Source organism: Prinia subflava, chromosome Z (assembly GCF_021018805.1).
Source record: "Prinia subflava isolate CZ2003 ecotype Zambia chromosome Z, Cam_Psub_1.2, whole genome shotgun sequence".
In the NCBI taxonomy this organism is placed as follows: domain Eukaryota; kingdom Metazoa; phylum Chordata; class Aves; order Passeriformes; family Cisticolidae; genus Prinia; species Prinia subflava.
In genome coordinates, this window is record NC_086283.1 from 38517174 (window position 1) to 38539676 (window position 22503).

Here is a 22503-nt window from a genome sequence, read left to right on the forward strand (position 1 = left end):
TAAGGAATTTCTACCTTGTGTAGTACATACAAAACACACACACATACACACATATATATATATTCCATTTTGGATCTGTATTTATGTTTATTCATTTTCTGCGCATGTTCAATTCAAAGACAAAGCAGCCACACATTATAGTTCAGAAAAATAGGAAAAAGACTACAGAGAGCAACTTGTGGATTTCTGATGGAACATTTTTTTTTCCAGGTGACTTTTACAAAGAGGAAATTTGGGTTAATGAAGAAGGCTTATGAGCTTAGTGTTCTGTGTGACTGTGAGATTGCTCTAATCATCTTCAACAGCACCAACAAACTCTTCCAGTATGCCAGCACTGATATGGACAAAGTGTTGCTGAAATATACCGAGTACAACGAGCCACATGAGAGCCGAACGAATTCAGATATTGTTGAGGTAAGACTTCATGTTTTGCTCTGAGATGGAGGTGCTCCAAGTAGATTATACCTTCAAGTGACATAGCAGCAGGAGAGCAGAATAGGACATCCATGTATTAGCTTGAGCATTGAAGGTGATGAAGCCAAAGCTACAAGAAGTCCATGTCTTTTGTGAGCAGTTTTATCCTTCTGAGTCTTGCAGAAACTTCTGCAAATGGATTTCTGGCTCCCTATTGTCCCAGTTTCTGTGCTGCTTTGTCACTTTGACCAACTAATCCTTTCCATTCTTTGGCCATTACCTACCAGTTGAATCTCTTGCTTGTCTCCTAGTCTCTTCCAGGGACAGGCTCTCTGGAAAATGTTGCATGCTTTGTCTGCACAATCCAAAAGTTATAATATTGTCTGTCCAGGAGGAATTAAGAATACATTGCAAAAGATGTAGAAGAAGATTTAGAACCATTTGTTGGTGGAATTTGACTAATGTTTTTTAGTTTTTTGATTGTTTGAGGATGGTATCTAATAAAATGCAAGAAAAGTTCATTTACAATCTGCACAGTAAAAATAGTGACAGTATCAAAGCAATAGTGTTAGAATGCTAGAAATACTGTTTAATTTTTTTAATTATAAGGAGCAATTTTTATTTACAATTACTGAAAATTATTAATTTAAATTTAGGGTTTTAAAATGTAAGCTTCTAATGTTAGCAGAAAAGTCAGTTTACTTTTCAATCACATTTGGATTCCAGCTATGCAAAATACATAAGGCCTCAATGATTTTATTGTTATTAACAAAGCACTCACATCTTAGATATCTAAAAAATGAGTTATGTGACCTATACAACTTCTATTTTTAAAACCCCTGACTGATCTAATGGTATCAATTAAAAGCACAATAGAAGGATTACAATCTATTTTAAGGGTCAGTGAAAATTTATTCCTGAATATGTTGGTGTATATACTTAATTTACTCCAGATCTTTGTAAAGTTAGTTTCAGATTTTTGTATGATCTGGATGTGGTCTGAAATGAGACTTTGATACTTTTGGCATCTTCACCCGGGTTAGTAATGTTTTTGAGACTAGCAGTGTAAGATGGTGAGTTATTTGTATATAAATTATTGAAAAGGATAAAAAAACCTTTGTAACAAAGAGTCACAATCACACCACCTTAGATGGGCAAATACTGCACACAGGAATATATATTACTTCTCTGTCTATCCTTGTGTCGATATCTAGGAAGTAACTGTTTTGCTTCCCTCCTAATTTCCCCTAGATTCTGTCCCCCATTAGAATAGGGTGAGGTTGTGGCAGCAGGAAAAAAATTAAATTAGTTAAGAGAAGGAAAGTGCATAATTTCTTCCTCCTCTCCATCATCTCTTTTCCTCTCTTACTTCAAACCTTTTGTATAGACATGAAGCCTTTCCTGACACCTAGATCTGGGAAGCCACGTCCTGTCCAAAAGAATTCAAATTCTATGCCCAAAATATAGTCCTGTCCTCTTTTAGTGGCAAATAGCCAGAATATTCTTAGCAGAAGAGTTTCCTGTGATATCTTTACTTCTTCCTGCAAGTTTTTGTGTGAAAAAGGTGGAAATCGAGTTAGGAATTTATTACTTGCTTTACAATGAATGAATACTTTTTATCAGAAGGACTCTGGTTTTCTGAAGAACTTAAATGAAAACTTCAAATTTCAAATAATGTTGAAATTTTCAGGAAAAGAACTCACTGCACCAGCAAAATCCCTTTCTGCATAAACAGTGGGTCAATTTGGATAGGCTGATCAGCAGTTTTGCATGCAGATGTGTAATTTTCCGCCTCTACCCAAAGCTTGGTGGGCAACTCTTCCCACTTTTCTAAAAGGAACTAAATAATAGCAGGTAACGGAAATAAATGTTATTTAAAGGGATTAAATGGACGTAAAAGGCCAAATGAAGTGAATGTTCTATCAGCTCTGAGTTTGATTTTCTGCCACATTTTCCTGTGTTCTGCCTGTAACATAAAATACTTAAACCATATCAGTACTGGTACAGTTTCAGAATCCAAGGAGGCCTTCTCCAGCATGTAGGTTTTGAACAAGAATTACATATTAGCATGCTTTTAATAGATAATGAACATCATAGTTAAAAGTACAGTAGAGAATAGAACCAATGAAAGTATGCAATCTGATAAATGGCTTGACTCAGTGTAGTTTGTTATATTTTTTGGTGCAGGATATAAATCTGCCACACATTTAAGTATTTTAATTGTGTAGTTAAACTGACTGCATTATGCATACTTTCCTTGTAGGGAGTCCCTCTTCTTTTCCCTTTCATATAGCTAGATTTCACACTTAAAATTTTTTAATCTTATTCTTCCAGAGCAATGAACAGCAGCTGAGAACAAGACAGTATTATTAAATCTGAGCATTTTCAAATAAATATTTATTCAATAACTATATTTCAGCATAAGAAAAAGGCATAGCTGTGCCCATAGATTTTGGCACAGTATTCAAGAAAGAAAAGTTTTTTAGGCACACCTGTGAAAATTTGAAATATAACTGTCAACTGCATAAAGGTCTTTAATTTAGAGTTCAATTTCTGTTTACATTCAACGTAATATTAACTGTTTATTTTCTTTTAAGTTGTTGTAGAACAGTGTTATCAGTCATTAACATGATGTAACTTCTTTGAATTATCTATATTCAAAAGAAATTAAAAGAGCAGCTCTTTAATATATAGTTAATTACTTTTAAGTTAAACCACTGTTATTCAAATAGAAAAATTACATAACTTTTCATGTTGATCTGGCTGAAGCTGTTAATTTTATTAAGAAAATGTTTCCAGTGTTATTACTGGGATTAATTATATTTAGGATTTCTGAAAAAGTGAGTCTTCAGACCGTAACTTAAAGTATCAGAAGAAAACAAGGTAATAAATCTAACAAATATCACACTGTTTTTTAATGGAAAATTGGTTCCACCCAACTTACTGGTATATGTTGTCAATAAATCCATCATGATTAAAAAATGGAATGCTAACAGAGAATTGTAAAGGACGATTACTGCTCTTCTTTGAGTTTTCTGGTTTATGATTTAAACAAATGGCTCTTACTTTCTTTACATATGTAGAAATTTTATTTACATATAATAAATATAACTGAAATGATGTTTCCAGTTGCTTCATCAAAACAGAGTTGATTAACATACTATCTGACATATCTGAGTTTTTCAGATCTCAAAAATTGTCTAACAGGTGAATGTGTTTCAATTAAGACCCAGTAAATATACTTAAAACATACATGGGTAAAAAAAAGTCAATATGTACTCATGAAGGAGAAAATATATGCATTCTACTCTCACTATCTCTATCCATTTCAAGCAAAAGAGACAATTATTGTGAGTCTTACCAAAATCTGCATGGAGATATGCATTAATTCTGGAAAACAAACAAACCAAACAAAAAAAAAAGCCAACAAAACAAACCCAACCAAACAAAAAAGTTTCATTCTGAAATTTCTGTTTAGTATTAACTGGATTCTTAAATTTAAAGCCATTATGTCCTCGTCCACCAAACTACTCATACCACAGTAATTTATTCAATTTTCCTTCAGTTAAAAAGTGTGCATTTAGTTGCTGGATTTAATAATTTCTTTTAAGGAACAGCAGAAGCTCTGGTGAGTTCATTCAACACTGAGGAGAAATATAACATTTCATCTTTATGCTAACCTCCAAGTGTGTGTGTAAATTCCAACAATAATATATTCAGCATAATTGTATAAGACTAGGCAATAGCTTGTTTTGGCAATAAAGAAATGGGGAAGAAAAAATGTCAGCATTTTACAACAGTTAAGTACGTGCATTATGCATTTTTTGAATTTAATATAAAAATGAGGCCAGATTCTTTCCTTATTTCTATAAAATAGAAGTGGATGTAACACAGCTTATTTTAATGATACCTCACTGTTAATCTTGTGATTAACAAGAATCTAGTTTTGAAACACTTAGGCATCTAAGTAAGCTCACTACTTAGGACCTCAGGAAGGACCTCAGCCTTAGATTGAAGGGACAGATTTCAGAGCAGGAATATGAAGAAATGTTTTGCTGCAAATATAATTAAAAGTCTAACCATGCTACAGAAATCTCCTCTGATTCTTCAGCTAAGCCATCAAGCCTTTGCTGATTTAAGGTGAAGCTTCCTGCTTGTTTTCTCTCTCACTGCCCCTTTTTCCTTCTCATTTATTTCATGTCAAATCATCAGCTACTGTCTCAGCTTTAGAAGACCTCTAGTGAGTTTTCACTTTCTCCTGATTTTGATTCAGTTTCTGGTATACTGAGTTTAATACGCTGAGTCTTGCTCTGTGTGTACATAAATCATTCCTCCACAAATCACTCACTACTTTATCTTTCAGCTCTCTTTAAACCCCCAATCCATCAATTTCTTTGACCCTGCTGCTATTATTGTCCCTCGTTCTCCAGATGACTTCTCTTCATCTGTTGATTCAGTGGTCACTACCTTTAGTTCAAGTTCTCCCACTAGGTCAGCCCTTTCAAATTCATCCCATTAAACATATCTTCCATCTTCAGGCAAACATTCATCCATCTCCTCAGTTCTCCTTTAATTCAGTTCTCCATACACTAATCACTAGTAGAGAAAAAAGCAAAACACAGACTTCATTCATCTTTCACTTTACTCAGGTTCTATGTCATGAGTGCTAATCATCCACCAAATATTTTCATTTTGCAAAGTTCACTGCATAAAATCACTAATTTGCATGCACAGGCATCTGTCTTATCTTTGCAGGTCCCCATTACCTTACAAAACATTCTCCCATGACTTCAGTCTTTTCTGAAATTTCGTTTTTGTTACCTGTTTTTTGATCTATCATTTTCTGGTGCATGTCTTCAATTTCTCCTTTATTTCTTCTCTCTCTCTCTCTCTCGCTCTCATTTTTTAAATCAAGTATTAGAAGGATTTCATGGCCTTTAACATGGATTTTTACCTATAGGAAGGTATCAGCTGCTGAATATACTGTCATATCTTTTTGCTTCAGTAAAACCTTAACCTTATCTGACTTTTCATCTATATACATTATCTTACTCTGTTAAGGATTGATTTTCCATTAGATTTTGTGGTCCTCTATCCTCTTTGTCTCCTCTTTCTCATGGAAACTAGGGAAGTTTGGAAAACTTGAATTGGGTGAACTCTTGCTTTTAGAAGTAGTGAAGACTTCATCAAGAATTAATCTGAAGTATTCCAGGGGATAAATTATTTTAGGGACATTGGGATTGGGTTGCAGGTTTCCCAGGGAAAAACAAAACAAACAAACAAAAAAGTAGTTCTAATTTGCAATAATACATCACATTTTTAAATTATTTATACATTATAGATACTTTTTCATCTAGAGTTGAGCATCTAGAATTGTCCTTTTAACTTGTTTTGCATAGGGTCATACATGCTCATTCTCTAGCAACTGCTGGTGAACTGACCTTTTACAGAGTATTTTCCCTTTTCCAGTGGACTTCTGTATTTGGTGAGGGAGAACAATCTGAACATAGCAAAAGAAATGTGTGCCATTTGCAGTTGCATTTTCCCCAAAAGGATAAATTGAGGTTCTGAACATGTGAAATTCTCCCTGCATTGCTCATCCTTTGTGTTTTACATCACATGGAGAAATCTTCACAGACCTTAACATAAAGATAGCAAGGAATGAAGTAATACCAAGCTCTATAGGATGGTGGAATTCATGAATTTTTTTTTTATAGCATGCTTTTTTTTATGGTTAAAAGAAAAACTGTTACTCCGAAAAAAAAGTGTCTAATGAAGACATACAATTAGTGATAGCAATTTATTCTTCCACAAATTTGTAGAAAAGCTAGTTTGAACTGAAAATTCAGGTTTTTTTAGTATTATCAGCCTCAACTAAGTGTTAATTGGCATAATTTTAAATCTCCTTGAGGAACATTAGAGTTTAAACTTGGTACAGCTTTAGCACAGTAGAAGGTTGGAGTTTATGAGAATGGCACTCAGGTGGCCATGGGCAATATTTGTGGCAGAGAGGAATACCATGATCCTGTTTTGGTCATGGACTTATCACACATTATCCCATAAATCCTTACACATGTATGATGGGTCTTATAGCACATTAGGATTAGTCACTTGATGTGGAAGTTCTGAATGAGATAAAGGGAAATTTTCTTCTGTCAATTATTTCTAAAGGTCAGAGAGCTAATGACTAGCTAGGAGGTTAATTAGATTCTGAAAGCCTCTTCATATCAATTAAGACTCTTATCTGTATATTTGTAGTAAATAAGCCCATACAACTCTCTAAATGTTCTCTTTTTAGGAAAAATAAGGCAACTGTTGTAGCTTGTTTAATGTAATAAGTGTATTTTCTTCTCTTGTCATCATAACATAATACTGCATATAAACAAGCTGTGAAATACACATCAAGTCAGCTCTTGAGCTGCTGAAATCAGGGGATTTCTTTCAGTTACCATGGGCTGAATATCTGGGACATTTTGGAAAGTAAGCCTGGAAAGTATGAAAGGTTATTCAGAGTGATCTAAAGACAGTACAGTGTATTGGATACTGCCCTGGACTAGGACTCATGAGACTCTGGTTTTATTAATAGCTTTGCCAAATACTGTTTTGTGACCTTGGATAAGTCACATTTCCTCTTAATGCCTTGGTTTCACTATCTGTGAAATGGGGATAGCATTATTGATTTCCTCTCTAAATTGGTTGAGGACCAGTTGCTCAAAAAACAGCCACTGTTACCAGTTTCACAGGACAGATATTTGGAAAGAGTCAAATTGGCCAAAAAATTTCTTTTGGATTACTATTTAGGCTTTTAAAATGTCTTTGTCTTTTTTCATTTTTAAAAAATACAAGCCAAATCATTATTGCCAACATAATGTATGACAAAACCACAGGACTGAATTCAAGATCATCAGCATTTTTCCTTTGGTCTTTGTTTGCCAACTGACTACTGAGCCTTTGAAAACTGTGTTTGTAATTTAATGAGCTTGTTCGGTGTTTTTTCTAACCATGACTGGTTAAAAAAGATCTCGGAAAAATATCTTTGTTTCAAAAGTACTACAAGTCTGTCCATTTTGTAAATCTTGATTTCATTTTTTAAAGTAATTGCTTTAGAAATACAGTTTTTACAAACAAAAGCTGACATTCTTACCTCATTTTGTTATTCCATCAATTTGAGATTCATGTAAATAGTAGCTATTACAAGACCACAAGAAAAACTTTAAAGCTGGAAAACTGTGTACAGCAATTCTATCCAAAGTAGTCCCTCAGTTGAACTGCTGTTCTAGTCAGTGAGTGTGTCCAAAGTAGTCCTTCTAGTGCACTCATTAGGTAGCAATTTATTCCCTTCCTCCCACTTATCCTTATGAGATTTTTGACTCTTTATCTTCCCAGGCTATTTTCAAGCTCTCCTTAATAATTCTGCATCTCGTTGTTACTCTGCATTTAATAACTCAGAGACTTTAGTTGCTATGCAATCTAGAAGAAGAAAAGTAGAGGGTTTCTTAAATTTCAAATTAATTCAGTATGTGAAAAAAATGCAGCTAAGGGAAAGTTGCATGATGAGTTTTTTCATTTTGCTTTCTCTCAAAAAGAAAAAGTTTCACTTTATGATTTATTTCAGCAAGGATTTGATTAACATGAAAGATAACTTGTAATCCTAATGTATCTCAAATGAAAGCAAAGCCACTCACTTAAGAGCTACTTTTATATATGTGGAAGACCAGAGAAAGGACAGAAAAAATTAAAATGGATCCAAGGTTAATTATTCTGAAGCACATGGTACATCAGAAGCCTCTTTTGAGTGCTTTTAGGGGGTGAACCAGACCTCCTGTTTTACCTTTTTGAGGATCATGTCACTTTATTTTTTCATTTATTCTCTTGTTGTTTTCTAGTAGTTTTTAGAATATTTTAATAAGTTAGTAATTTTTTTTTATGAATTGTTGCAAAAATGCTGAAATTATGAAAGTGAAAAATATGTGCAGAATATAATTTTTTCGTTTTTCAGAGGTTTTTTTTGTCAGACTGGAATATTAAATCTGTATTCCTTAGAGCAAGCTCTATTTCACAGACCACTCTTTCTTTCTCTAAAATATTGTATATCTGGCTAAGGAGCTGGAAATATCTTAAATGTCTTAGAATGTCTGTGTAACATTCTAAGACCTTAATAGCTCCAAAGTTTTATCCCAATCTAGTCATTGGGGAACGTTCTTTGCTTTTGTAATCACTCTTTCACATAGTAACAGCTTGTTGTATTTTGGTCTGTTTGCCTGAGGGTAGGTTTATTTTTAAATCCCTGAACTCTGAATTTTCTTTATTTTTCTAAGATTGGAAGCAGCTGAAATGCCTGAAGTTACAGGTTGAAGGACTTGCTTCACAATGTGAGATGGGAAACCTTGTTCCCTCCTCCTTGTGTTTTTCTTTTTTTAAATTTTTTCCTAACAATGTCTCTTAACTGATATTTGCCTTAAAATAGAACACTGTCTCACTAAAAATAGCTTGGCGCTCAGTCTTGCCAAGGAAAATGGAGAGGAATAGGCGTGGAATAGAAGGCTGAGTAATCCAGCTCTATTCATTCACCGATCCCTTTGAGAATGCAGGCGATGATAAAGTGCCCTCAAAAAACCACAAGCCTCACTTGCTCTCTTCAGACTCCTAGGTGCCAATAAACATTTTAGCCCAAGGATATACTTTTTTTTTCCTCATGGATCGTAAACACTTTCTGAAAGACAAGGCTTTGTTTCACAGAAACTAACTTACTGTCAAAAATAGCTGACTTTCCTAAGGTCCATTTTTTTTTAACTTTCCACATGTTTTTTAATTTATTTTAAGATAAGCAATGACTGCAGTGTTCTGTCAAGAATTACCATGAAATGTCACATATCTAGCGTGAATGAATGAATGAAAAAAAATAGATGCTTTTCAACAATTTCATTTGCCCTCAAAACTTCACATACCAGTAAGAAAGAAAAATTTACTACTCTGATTCAGAGCAGTAAAAATGAATTGCTAAACCTTATTTCACTGAAAAATCAAATCTTAGCTGCAGAGCATTTCTGCAGATACATACATTTTTAATTTGTAATTGTTCAGAAACTCAAATTTCACCAAGGGACTGTGGAAGACTGGAATTGAAAAGGACAGGATCTAATTTACTCAGAAATAAACCTGTTGAGAACCCTGTAAACCAGGAAGTTTTCATTTGAAAAGCTGTCAAGTTAGAGAAAGTCAGCCTTCTGTACTGCAGTTTTTCATGTCCATTGTAGTATTGAAGAGTGAGATATCAGCAGTGCTACAGAACAGAGGAAACACCAGGAAGGACTGAGTGTGTTATTTTACACAAGAATGTGTGTTGTTGTTCTGTACAGAGTTTTTGCTTTTTGGTTTTCAGGCTTTTTTTAACCTGAGTAACCTGGTGAAACACAGCAACAGGGTGTGGGAATGTCAGTGCAGTTCACAGGGTTATTTGAGCCTGAGTATTGTTTTGTTCAGTTCCTGTAAAGCTGCTTGTGATAAGATTCTGGAGACAAAGGATGATAATTGATGGAAAGGGACTTAAATCACCCCAAAAAGAATCAAGGTCCTTGTATTTGGGTACATCAACTTTTCTGGTCTCCTTCCCCCTTGTAAAGCATTTTGTCTTCTGCATGTTGGCCCCCTCTGCTCTTTGTAATGGAGGCACACCACAAGTGATTCCTTTATGCAGTACACAGGGTGTTATTGTGTCTGTGTGGTGTATTAGTAACTACCAAGGCTGAATTCTACTATTGTATCTTCACTTCAAGCACAGAAAAATAGGACACACTACCCTGCATTACCATTTTCAACCTAGATAGTGAGCTACTTATAGCTGTGTTCCAGACACAAAGGCTTTTGTGAGCAAGCCCATTTTTAATTTTCATCATTAAAATATTCCTGCTTTGTAAGGCAAATACAAAATGTGGTTATTTACCCAGATTTGTACACAGTAGCGATAATGACAAGTGTAAAAATACTACATATTCCCCTACCTCACAACTATCTTTAATGTAAATTATTGACCTTGCCCTCTTTTCCTCCCAAGACTTTTTGTTTCACTGGGTTCCCACAAGCTCTTGACTGTTCTTTGTTAAATCAGTGTTGAAGATTATGCAATGCTGAGTTTCTAGCATAATCAGTTACGTATTGCACAGTTCTTCATATGCTTACACATGAGCAAGGGTTTTTTTGATATACAAATGTTTCCAGATGTGGGCCCTAAGCTACCACTCATCAGGCTAAAAGAGCCCTATGTTATCAAAAGCCAAATAATTCTGCTATGTAAAACCCACTATTTAGGTTTTATTAGGTCTGTGATTAAAGCTTAGAGATGTCAATGGGAGGGCTCTGACTAAATTCATATCTACGTTGTTACAGTTTCTAACACAGACAAAACTTTCTATGGATTCTGCCTCCTTTTGTAGTAAGCAATATTAGAATAGGTCTTATTTCTGAAAATAAGTCCTGTATATAGAAGATTTATAGAAGTCACCTTTCAGACACTGACACTTCTCACAGGAAGAAAAATGAATGCTTCTGCAAATCTTCAGAATCATGGCTCTCTTTCTAAGGCAGTCCCAGTGTCAGTTAAGGGTGACAGAGCTGGGACTTCAAGAGTTCATACCATGTATGCATGTATTTATGTATCTATACTCAGAAGTAAAACTCCCTGCCACAGAGTTGTGATATCCCTGAGAAACAAAGGCACTCTGCAAGAGGAACTGCTTCACCAAAGAGGATAGGGATGAAAAGTTAGTCTATTCCTTTTGCCTGCTTTACTCTCCTGCTAGGGAGCCAGCATCTTAAGTGTTCTGCTCAGGCTGGAACACCTTACCCATGTGATTTGTATGAAGCAAAATACCTGCATATCTCTCCTTATCAAGACCGCACACAGATAACTACCTCTGTGAGATGCCTTTCCACAGTTTTCATAGCTCTGATAAAAGCTCTGTTAAACTTCAAAGTATGCTGACTTTTCTTCCTTGTTGCAGTAATGAGGCATAAATTACTTATTTATTTGTGAACTATAAAATTTATATCCATCCTCTATGTATTATGTACTTCATATTGATTAGACCCTGTTTGCCCTGAATTCAGAGAGGCTTCTAGGTGTCTTTTTATATAAGACAATTGAAATTAATGTAAGTTACCAAATTTGAAGGGTTATAAACCCTCAAATACATATGCTTTTTTCTCTACATTTTTAATAGTCTATAGTCAGCTCTGAATCAATGTCCATAGTCCAGAGCTTTTAAATGTTGTTACATCTTAAATAACCATTTTTCATTGCATTAGAAAAGTGCCATTAAAACAGCCTCAAACAACATTTTCTTTATGCAGTATCCTCTAAATTCAAAATTTTGGGTAGTTGTGTTTTCCGTACTTAGTTTTGCCATGAATATTTATATATATGTTTACTATTAGTGGAGAAGTAATAACTATTAGAAGAGGTTGCATCATGTATGTTCTAAACAACTACTTAATTATTTTTACAGGGATGTAAAAAGTAAAAATCTGTAATATATTGGATGTGCTTGCACTAAAAAAAGTCTCAAACTCATTTATTTATACCATCTTTTGTGATCTATAGACAATTGTAAAACAGAGTTATATAAATTATCATGCATTTTACTTTGGGTTGTTCAAGTAAATGTTTATTTTTTTTTATCAAGTGTTATACTACACAGGCTGTTCAAAGAAAGCAAATTATAGAAGAGTCAATGAAAGTACTTTAAGCAACACACAGCTGCTAGAGATTGGTTCAAAAGAGATCAAAGTCTTGACAAAGAAGCAGTACTTAATATAATGTCTCATTTAAAGCTTCCTACAATATAGGCTGTAACATGAAAAACAAAAAAACATAAGAATTTTCTTTTAATTTTTGTAATCCAAGGATTGTTTACTACATGATTCTAACATGTTTAAACACCTATCAGTAAAATGGAAGCTTTATGGATTCTTTCCAGCAGGTACGAGTATGTGCCTTAGCATCTGAGCTACATTTCTGTAACCTGTCTGAAAAGAAGCTTGCCCCCCTAGATGTCAGTTTTCATGACCCACATATATTGTTTAACTCATGAATAAAAACTCATAATCCTGCTCAATACTTTCCATCCGATATCTGAAAATGTTTTGAAGAGGTATCTAAACTTGCCTTAATATATGGAAACAGTCATTTGTCCAAAACCCTTGTCTGGAGGTGCATAAACATTCTGACCTTGAAGATTACAAAAAGTTGACAGTCCTTCGCAGTCCCAGTTTAAGACCCAAAGAATTTTAACGGGTTTTCCTCAAACAAAAATGCTGTTACAAGTCAAAGAACTCTGTCTCCTCTCAAGTTCTATTTCTCTGACTGAATAAATTGTGCATTGGCAAAATATTACAGTGAATTATATATACATTTAACTATCTAGAACTCTCTAGAGCACAGGAAGCTGAGTAAATCCTATACCTTCTAGGAATATGGGGAGCAATAGGTTTGAGCCTGTTCAGATCAAAGAAACAGAACGTGTGTTTCCAGTTAGCGTGTTTCAAACCACTAGCTGTTATATAGAAAAAACCTCATGAACAGAAAAGTTTTCTTAAAAGAGAAGAGTGAGTCTTCCTCAAGTCTTTGAAAGGTAGGAGGGGACAGTCTGCTTCAGCCAATATCCAGTAGGAATATGGGTGAAAGCATCTCTGTAGCCCTGGGTAGAGCATCTGATGCTTCTGATGAGGGATAGGGTTTCTGAAAACATTTGCTTGGTCTGGGTCACTCACAATTTCATTGCATACTGCTGTTTGGACCCAGTTCTGTAGCACCAGACTCTTCCAGTGCCTCAGAGCCTAAAAAACTGAATTCCACTGTGAAGATCAGGTGCCTAAATAGTAGGTATTGCCAAACTGAGCTTTCTATGTCCTAAACTGTTTACTGGATCTGTTCCATAGCCCTTTCCTGTCACAAGGCCCTTTTTTGCAACGAGGCAATTGCAGCAGGGTGTGGACTGCTCTTTATGGTTTCATTATAAGCTCAAAGCAAGAAGCAACACTCCACACTGACCATTTTCCTACCATGAAACTTTAAAAACTGTTCTGTTACAAAGCATCCTTAGAGAGAAGTCCTGTCATTTCACCATCCTGGAGACATCCTAATTTATAGCTTTCAAATTGGGAGCAGGAAGAGGTGGGGGTGCTTCCCAATTGGCTACATTAGAAGAACAGTTAGGATGCCTTTTGATAACAACATATACATAAATATAATATGACAATTGTGAAATGACCTTTATCAATAACATACATTTCTTCTAGTAGGACTAAACCCACTTCCTAGTAATACCCATGAGAGATTCATAATTGTATCCTGAACAAGGGAGATTTTTCTGGGATTGGACTTGAAGTGAGACACTGGATCCCAAGGATTATAGAAAATTCTTTTATTTGTTCCACAGATCAACTTTTTTGTTCCTTTCCCATTAATGAGTCTGACAAAGCCACCTGCTCCTGTACAGTCTTTTTCATGGAAGAAATGTTCTTAATTCACCTCCTTCTTTGTGAAGGACAATGGCGTAAAATAAATGACTAAACCTAAATGTTCTGAAGTTAAGTCTACTCCTACTGATCTCCATGACCAAATCAGTGGCAGGAATAAAAGGAGTACTTATTGATTACTGCTATTTTATTTGGGGTCTTGTGAGCTACCATACCCAGGGAGAACTAGGAATCTTGCCAACTTTGCTTTCAATACAAGTAAGTTTTTCTGCAGTTTATTTCAAAGTTTCACAATGTTGAAAAACTCTAGACAAACCTCAGGACTGTGACCCTGTCTACAGATTCTAGATTCAAAATTTGCACTTCTGAAATGGTGAAATTCTTGTATTCTCATGGCTTATACACCACTTGGCCCCTTCATGGAAAGGGTTTTCAAGCATTATTGAATCAAAATTATAATGATTTAGGGGATTTCTGGTCCCTTTCAGTCCTGTAAGTCCCATGTGAAAGCCCAAGCCGCTAAAATCAGTCTCTTTGCCAGATCTTTAATTTTAATATATCAAGAGGCAAAGCCATGTTAATTTTGAGGTAATCCCACTCAATTTTATCACATCTCTGCTTTCGTTGGCCCAGTTAGCTTCTGATTAAATTTTTGGTATTCACAATCAATGTTAGAGAATAAATGTTAGAGAATCTGAAGTATTCCTTTATCATTCTGTGTAATTCTATTTACCTTTACTTTAGGCTGTTTTATTGCACTGTAAATGCTCTCCAAAGCTTAGAAAAGAGCTCTGGATTCTGTGGCAGCAGGCAGATTGCTGCATACAGCTTAGAAGACAGCCAAGATAATGGAATAGGTAAATTAACTCAGTTTTCTTCTAAAGAAATATCATTAGGCAATGCTTTTTTTCCATTTCTCATCATAATGATTTTAAGTTTGGTCATGTTGGTCCAAGCCTCCAGCACAAGACTGGGAATAGTGCTTTTGCACCTGTGGATTTCAGCTTCTTGTAGGGTAAGGACCCTGTATGGTTCTTCCTCATACACAGGCTGAGCATGTTAGGAAAAAAATTGGAACACTAGTGGATTCTGAATATTTTTCTCAGATAGCCAGAAATCAGTGTTCACCTTTTTCTCAGGAAACCGTCCCCAAAACTCTATCCATATCCATGGTACAAAACTTCTCGCATAGTTCATTAAAAGAGGTGTAGTCCACCAGGCAGCTCTGGATTTGGGATTTTTAATTAGAAAAGCTTCCTTCCTTATCTGACATGACTCTGTGAGGGTCTGAGAAAACACCTGTGTTGTCCAGAGACGTGAGTACCTACCCCCAATGCCTTTCCTGCATTGGAAGTTGCAGCCTTCACAGCTGCAACTTCATATTCTTCTCTCCTGTGGAATTATGGGATTTTGTAGCCCATGGATCACTCTCTGTAGATACTATATGATTAAAGATTTTAAGATCTCAGACAGTAGGACTTTGCCAGACCAATATACTAATATATCTTAAACCTGTAATTTTGTCCCAAAAAAAGAAATCCAATTTTACAGCAAAAAACCCTAACATTTAAAATGTTTTAGCTGCTTTCAGAAGAAACCAAATTTTTCAAACAAAACATTTAGATTCTGAATTAAATCTCCTCTCCTCTCCTCTCCTCTCCTCTCCTCTCCTCTCCTCTCCTCTCCTCTCCTCTCCTCGAATCTCCTCTCCTCGAATCTCCTCTCCTCTCCTCTCCTCGAATCTCCTCAAATCTCCTCTCCTCTCCTCTCCTCTCCTCTCCTCTCCTCTCCTCTCCTCTCCTCTCCTCTCCTCGAATCTCCTCTCCTCTCCTCGAATCTCCTCAAATCTCCTCTCCTCTCCTCTCCTCTCCTCTCCTCTCCTCTCCTCTCCTCTCCTCTCCTCTCCTCTCCTCTCCTCTCCTCTCCTCTCCTCTCCTCTCCTCTCCTCTCCTCGAATCTCCTCTCCTCGAATCTCCTCTCCTCGAATCTCCTCTCCTCGAATCTCCTCTCCTCGAATCTCCTCGAATCTCCTCTCCTCTCCTCGAATCTCCTCGAATCTCCTCTCCTCTCCTCGAATCTCCTCAAATCTCCTCTCCTCTCCTCTCCTCTCCTCTCCTCTCCTCTCCTCTCCTCTCCTCTCCTCTCCTCTCCTCTCCTCTCCTCTCCTCTCCTCTCCTCTCCTCTCCTCTCCTCTCCTCTCCTCTCCTCTCCTCTCCTCTCCTCTCCTCTCCTCTCCTCTCCTCTCCTCTCCTCTCCTCTCCTCTCCTCTCCTCTCCTCTCCTCTCCTCTCCTCTCCTCTCCTCTCCTCTCCTCTCCTCTCCTCTCCTCGAATCTCCTCTCCTCTCCTCGAATCTCCTCTCCTCGAATCTCCTCGAATCTCCTCTCCTCGAATCTCCTCTCCTCGAATCTCCTCTCCTCGAATCTCCTCTCCTCTCCTCGAATCTCCTCTCCTCGAATCTCCTCTCCTCGAATCTCCTCTCCTCTCCTCGAATCTCCTCTCCTCGAATCTCCTCGAATCTCCTCGAATCTCCTCGAATCTCCTCGAATCTCCTCTCCTCGAATCTCCTCGAATCTCCCTTCCCCTTCCCCTTCCCCTTCCCCTTCCCCTTCCCCTTCCCCTTCCCCTTCCCCTTCCCCTTCCCCTTCCCCTTCCCCTTCCCCTTCCCCTTCCCCTTCCCCTTCCCCTTCCCCTTCCCCTTCCCCTTCCCCTTCCCCTTCCCCTTCCCCTTCCCCTTCCCCTTCCCCTTCCCCTTCCCCTTCCCCTTCCCCTTCCCCTTCCCCTTCCCCTTCCCCTTCCCCTTCCCCTTCCCCTTCCCCTTCCCCTTCCCCTTCCCCTTCCCCTTCCCCTTCCCCTTCCCCTTCCCCTTCCCCTTCCCCTTCCCCTTCTTCTCAGCCATGATTTTTCTAGTACCCCTATAAACTGTCCTGGCCAAAATTTCTGACTAGGTCTTGATTCTGCCTCTGACATTCCTGTTTTCAGCAGAGTTAAAAATGGGAAGCTGCTCTGTTTCTAACACTTTCTTCTTTCCCAAGCAGAGCACTGAAGCTGACCATCATGTTGTTAACTTAACAGCTTCAGAGGGCAGTGTGTAAAGCCGGGTTTTGCAGGTATATGTGAGGGTCGGTCTGTTACTCTGTACCAAATTTCTACTTTTATGGGTATACCACTTCCTTGGGTTTTCCTACAATTATGGTTGTGATCATTCATCTTTTTATAGAGGAAGATCTACCAAAAAGTGAATTAACAAAGCCCATGCAGTAAGTCAGTAGGAGAAGCAGGAGTTAAATTCCATCTTCTTGGGCTATACACCAACAGCTTAGCCCTTGGATAATCTTATGTAAAGGCGTTTCTGCCTCCATGACAGCAGTTTGCCATAATAAAAATTTAGAATTTCCTTGGCTGGAAATTATCAAAAAGCTTTTCAGAATCTGACAACTTTTTGCTAACTTTGCTAACTTTTCTGATTTTTGAGAGAAGTGCTTACTCATCTCAAGGGAATAGCAAAGTGATGAGAGCACTATAACTTCTAAAGAAGTTATACTTGAGGGAAACAGTTGTTTTGAAGGACCAGTTTTTGAAGATAATCATCTGGTTCTGGGATTTCATCGAGCTTTTCCATACTCCTGACTACATTTTCTCACTCCTTTTTTTGGCTAGTGTTTAGTTTATTTATCTGCAAATTTCAGCTTCTAAAGTTTCTGTCTACATCTTAGCATTCCTGTAGGATTTCCCATGGAAGAACAAAATCCAGTTCTTTGTTTCTAGCAGATGACACTTTGGTAAACTGAAAAATGCATATCATAATCTAGAGATTTTAGCAACTGTTTAAAGATAGATACGATTTGCACGAATGTTTCTGGTAAATAACAAAACTTACACACAGGAAAATAGTCATTTTAAATATGAAATACTGCATCATTTGAGTTATCTGTTTCCATAGTTAAAGTCGTGGGCCAATTTGGATTGTCAAATACCGTAACTTGCTTTCTCTAAATGTGGTGAAGAGCCTTCCTCTCTCTCTCCTAGGTGACAGCTCTCTCAGCAGAACACTCAGTTGATGATTGTTGCTTTGTGCTATTTGAGGCCTCTGTGCTGCAAAGAAACAGGAGGCTAGAGTTTCAGGGACCTGGCCTCCATTGTAATTCACCATTTTGAAAAGTATATTGCTTTGGGCATTTTTACCAATGGACAAGCAATTATAGTACTATGAAAATAAAAGGAAATTTTCTGTTTCCTATAGAAGGAACTGCTATTCAGCAATATTTGCTCATTGTCATACTGGTACTTTTTTTTCATTTGTAATACCCTGTCATTTGATCTGCTATAAAATAAATTTCAGTTTCTGAGAGGAAAAACAAACCTGTTCAGAACATTGATTCATTCAAGATTTTTATGGGAGACCTCCAAAGAAAATCCAGGTGCTGAAGAAAGTGGTGTTCTTTTCTCACTGGGTGGCATTTTCACTACTGAGTCAGTACTGCAGAGTTCAGTGCTGCTGGAAGTGTTCTGTTTCAGATGAAATAGAAAAGCAAAATGTTGTGGTCATCAGAGGTTCCCTAGCCCCGTGGCTGAGGGTGAAGGTGTTTGCCTCATAGTCTAGGAAAAATTGCTTCCAAGGTAACTTACATCAGATGCTACACTATTATTTGTCTGAGGAACCCAGTATTTCTGCTCCTGAAAACCTCAGTGACTAGCAAAGCTACACAGGTTGGCAATATATTCTTCCCAGGGTGGTGCATTTTAATTATGTATGAAGCAGTCCCTAAAGTTAAAAATTCAGACTCTCTTATGGATCTTTTAAAGCATAAAAAATGCTCAAACTATATACAAAGAATAATTCCTATCAGCTGTCATTCTTTTTCATAATAGGTTTTTGTTACAAAAGATTCTGTAAAATATATGTGTTCTTCTTTCACATTTCTTAAGTTCTGTATTTCACTTCTAAAGTATTTTGAATATAACATTTAGTATTAAAAGTTCCCATTTATATCATGGGAAAACACCAGCTACCTTTGAAATAGTTAATTTTTTTCTCCAGTCATTTATATTAAGCCCTGCATATTTCAAATATTCTGTATTTCAAGAGCTAGCAACAATGATGTAACAGACTTGGTAACACCACTGTACATCTAGAATATCTTGACTGGTATGTTTACAGCTGTTCCAAATCCACCTACAAATTTACACTAGTGTAAGTGAGATATGACTTCAGCCTTACTAAATTAGACACAAATGAAAATGTTGAGGAAGGTACTCCATCTGGAAGGGCTGGAGCCAGAGGAGGATTATAGACAGATGAACATAAAAAGAAAGAGTGAAATAACAACCTGTTGATGATTACAGTTTATTTTTAAGGGTCCTCATACTCCCTAAAGAGACTGATATGATTCTTCTGCACTACTGTAAAGTTTATTTTTCCAATCATATACTTTCTGTGTCTAACAGCAAAACCTCGTACAAATCAAATGTGCTATGACTCACCAATATCTTGTCTTCTTTCAGAGATATTCAATAAAGCTTGGAGAAAACCTGGTCATTTAAAAACTTTATTTCATACATTTCAATGGGTTTGAAAAATCAGGCAGGCGTATGCTAGACTGATATTTTGCTGTGGTCAAATGGAAAATGTGAGTCAGGGATGCAACTATTCTCACTTTAGGTTATCTTTGCACCCCTTGGCTTCCAGGTCTGGCTATGGAATGGTGGTGCTCCTGCCAGTGAACTAATGGAAGTAGCCAAAATATAGAAGTTTTGTCTTCATTGAGTCAGTTGTTCTGCAAACAATCTGTCTCAAAAAATAGTGAGAGTCTATTTTCCAGAAAAAGATAAGGGGTGTAGAATATGCTGTTTGCTACTAGGCTGTGATGCTAGCTTTCATTCTGCAAAAAGCACACATTCATAGGAGGACAGAAAGCAGAAAGAATGGTGGGAAATACAAGAGAGTAACCTCATGATTTTTACCTTTATCTACATCTTCCCTGTTTCCATGACTCAAAAGTAGTGCCTGGGCCTTTGACTCCTCAGTAAGGAGTTAGAATCTTTGAGGTACTTAAAAAGGCTTGCTAACTATTCCATCACTAGAACAAAAATATCCTGAGAATATCTCTGATCTAAGGTAGATAATCTGCTAAATTTATTCATAACATACTGACAGCCAGTCTCTGCACTGTTGTCAGGTGTTCTAATACAACAGAGCAGAAAGGTGTTCTAATACAACAGAGCAGAATTCAAGTTTCTTTTCAAATACAGGTTGAAAAAATATCTGTACAGAAGTTTCATTTGAATACAGTTTTGCTTGTAAATACTGCATTTTACAGTAAATTTTTATTAATATTTATGAGGAAATCTGTTCATTCAAAGCTGGATTTTTTTCTTTTTATATCTCAGTTGCTTGTAGAGAGGATTTCATCAGAAGCTGTAATCACAACTAGGTCAGCGTTACATTTATGTCACTAATCTTAACACCTCCAATTAATCTCACATGTGAACTCATTATTTGGAAGATGTCAGTCTTGTTTGAAGAAACATATCCCTTTTTTAACTCCACTAATGTAGCACACCAACAATATTAAGGTAGTCTTATACTACATCACAGCAAATGGAAACTAGTCATGCAAGTCATGCACAAACACTTCTAAAAATCCATCTAGATTTGAATAAAAGGTGATGAGATGTGATTTAGTAGAGGGTATGTATGCATATATGTATGTATATATATATAAATGTAGAGATGATAGAGAGAGATAGAGATAGAGATAGAGATAGAGATAGAGATAGAGATAGAGATAGAGATAGAGATAGAGATAGAGATAGAGATAGAGATAGAGATAGAGATAGAGATAGAGATGAGATAGAGATAGAGATAGAGATAGAGATAGAGATAGAGATAGAGATAGAGATAGAGATAGAGATAGAGATAGAGATAGAGATAGAGATAGAGATAGAGATAGAGATAGAGATAGAGATAGAGATAGAGATAGAGATAGAGATAGAGATAGAGATAGAGATAGAGATAGATAGAGATAGAGATAGAGATAGAGATAGATATAGATAGAGATAGAGATAGAGATAGAGATAGATAGAGATGATAGAGATGATAAAGATAGATACACATTTACATGTATATATCTGCAAGGTGCAAACACTGCACTCCTGTGACTGTGACCACATGAGAACTGAGAATTGTGACAGTGGCATGAGTGAAGAAAAGAAAAAAAACCAAGCATCCAGGAGCTGAGTGTCCCCAATCAGCACGGCGGCCCTGCACACGGCCATCTATGGCCATAGGGCAGCAGGTGCTGGCACTGACAGGTGCAGATGGCAGGGATGCATGACATTTCTGGGGATCCGCTCCCTGCTGGCTGCAGCCACATCATGCCAGCCAGCACCATCAGTCACTTGATGCTCCTCTCCCCCCATGGATTCCTGGGTGGCTGGGATCAGCAGGTGCTCCTGCCATCTCCTCTTTCAGAGCCCAGGAAATGCAATCCCCTGCATTGAGGGTTGGCGTAGGGACCTTACGTCAGCTGCCCAGGGGGATTTGTGGGGTTTCAGACCTTTGGCACCATGATGATGGATGGGAATAAGCCCAAAGGATGAGAAAATATCCTTAATTAGAACCTCAGGAATGATTCGGATCTAAATTCTCATTTTAAAAACAGATTACAAATGACAGACAGAAGTGCTTTGCATATCCCATGAAATAACTGTGAATATAAGAGTGTGCAGATTTACAGAGAATCACAGAATAAGCTGAGTTGGAAGGGATCCATGGCGGTCATCAAGTCCAACTGCTTGCTCTGCACATCACAGACCCAAGAATCACACCATGTGCCCAAGAATGCTGTTCAAACACCTTGAACTCTGTCAGGCTTGGTGCTATGACTACTGAGGAGTCTGTTCCAGTGCCCAACCTCCCTCTGGGTGAAGAACCTTTTCTAAATGCCAAATTAAGCCTCCCATGACACAACTTCAAGCTAGTTACTCGAGTGCTGTCACTGGGCACAATAGAGAGATCAGTGTCTGCCCCTCCTCTTCCCCTCACAAGGAAGTTGTAGACTGCAATGAGGTCCTCCTCTCACTCTTCTCTTCACCAGCTGAACAGACCCAGTGATCATGCATTAGCAGAAATTTTAATATAAAGCTTTAATGCTGAAGTCGTCATGCTATTTGCTTTTGTTTCTTTCAGAGAAAATCAGAAATGATGTGTGACTTGGTTTAGCTGCTGTGAGATCTCTGAATCTAATGTATGCTTCTTACTTTTAAAACACCAAAAGTTGTCCAGTGTCATTTAAGTCAATACTAAACAGAAAAGCACTGGCAGGTTGGCATGATTGAGCACTAAAAAAGATTTTGCATTCTATCTTTTGGAGAGCACACAAACCTCTGGAATCTTCCCATCTCCAGCCCCATCATCTCTTTAGAGGGCTGCACAGCAGCACAGCAAGGTGTGCTCTCTCATACAGATGCAGGAGAGGCGCTGCAGAGAAGAAACAGGAGATGTGGAAATGCTGACCAGTCTGCTGCAGGCTGCAAGGTCCGCATAAACAGACAAGTCCTGGGGGCTCTGGGGCTGCACCACGTGCACTGCCTTCTAAAGCTCCCCCATACCC

At 37.3% G+C, this 22503-nt stretch overlaps 1 protein-coding gene across 15 annotated transcripts in view; it reads left to right on the forward strand.

Moving 5' to 3' along the window:
• MEF2C (myocyte enhancer factor 2C) overlaps positions 1 to 22503 on the forward strand; it is a 135914-nt gene that overhangs the window by 71117 nt on the left and 42294 nt on the right. For all 15 annotated transcript variants that reach the window (XM_063422162.1, XM_063422161.1, XM_063422165.1 and 12 more), the window contains one exon: positions 211 to 414. In XM_063422162.1, the coding sequence (XP_063278232.1) occupies positions 211 to 414 (204 nt within the window). The remainder of the gene's footprint in view (positions 1 to 210; positions 415 to 22503) is intronic.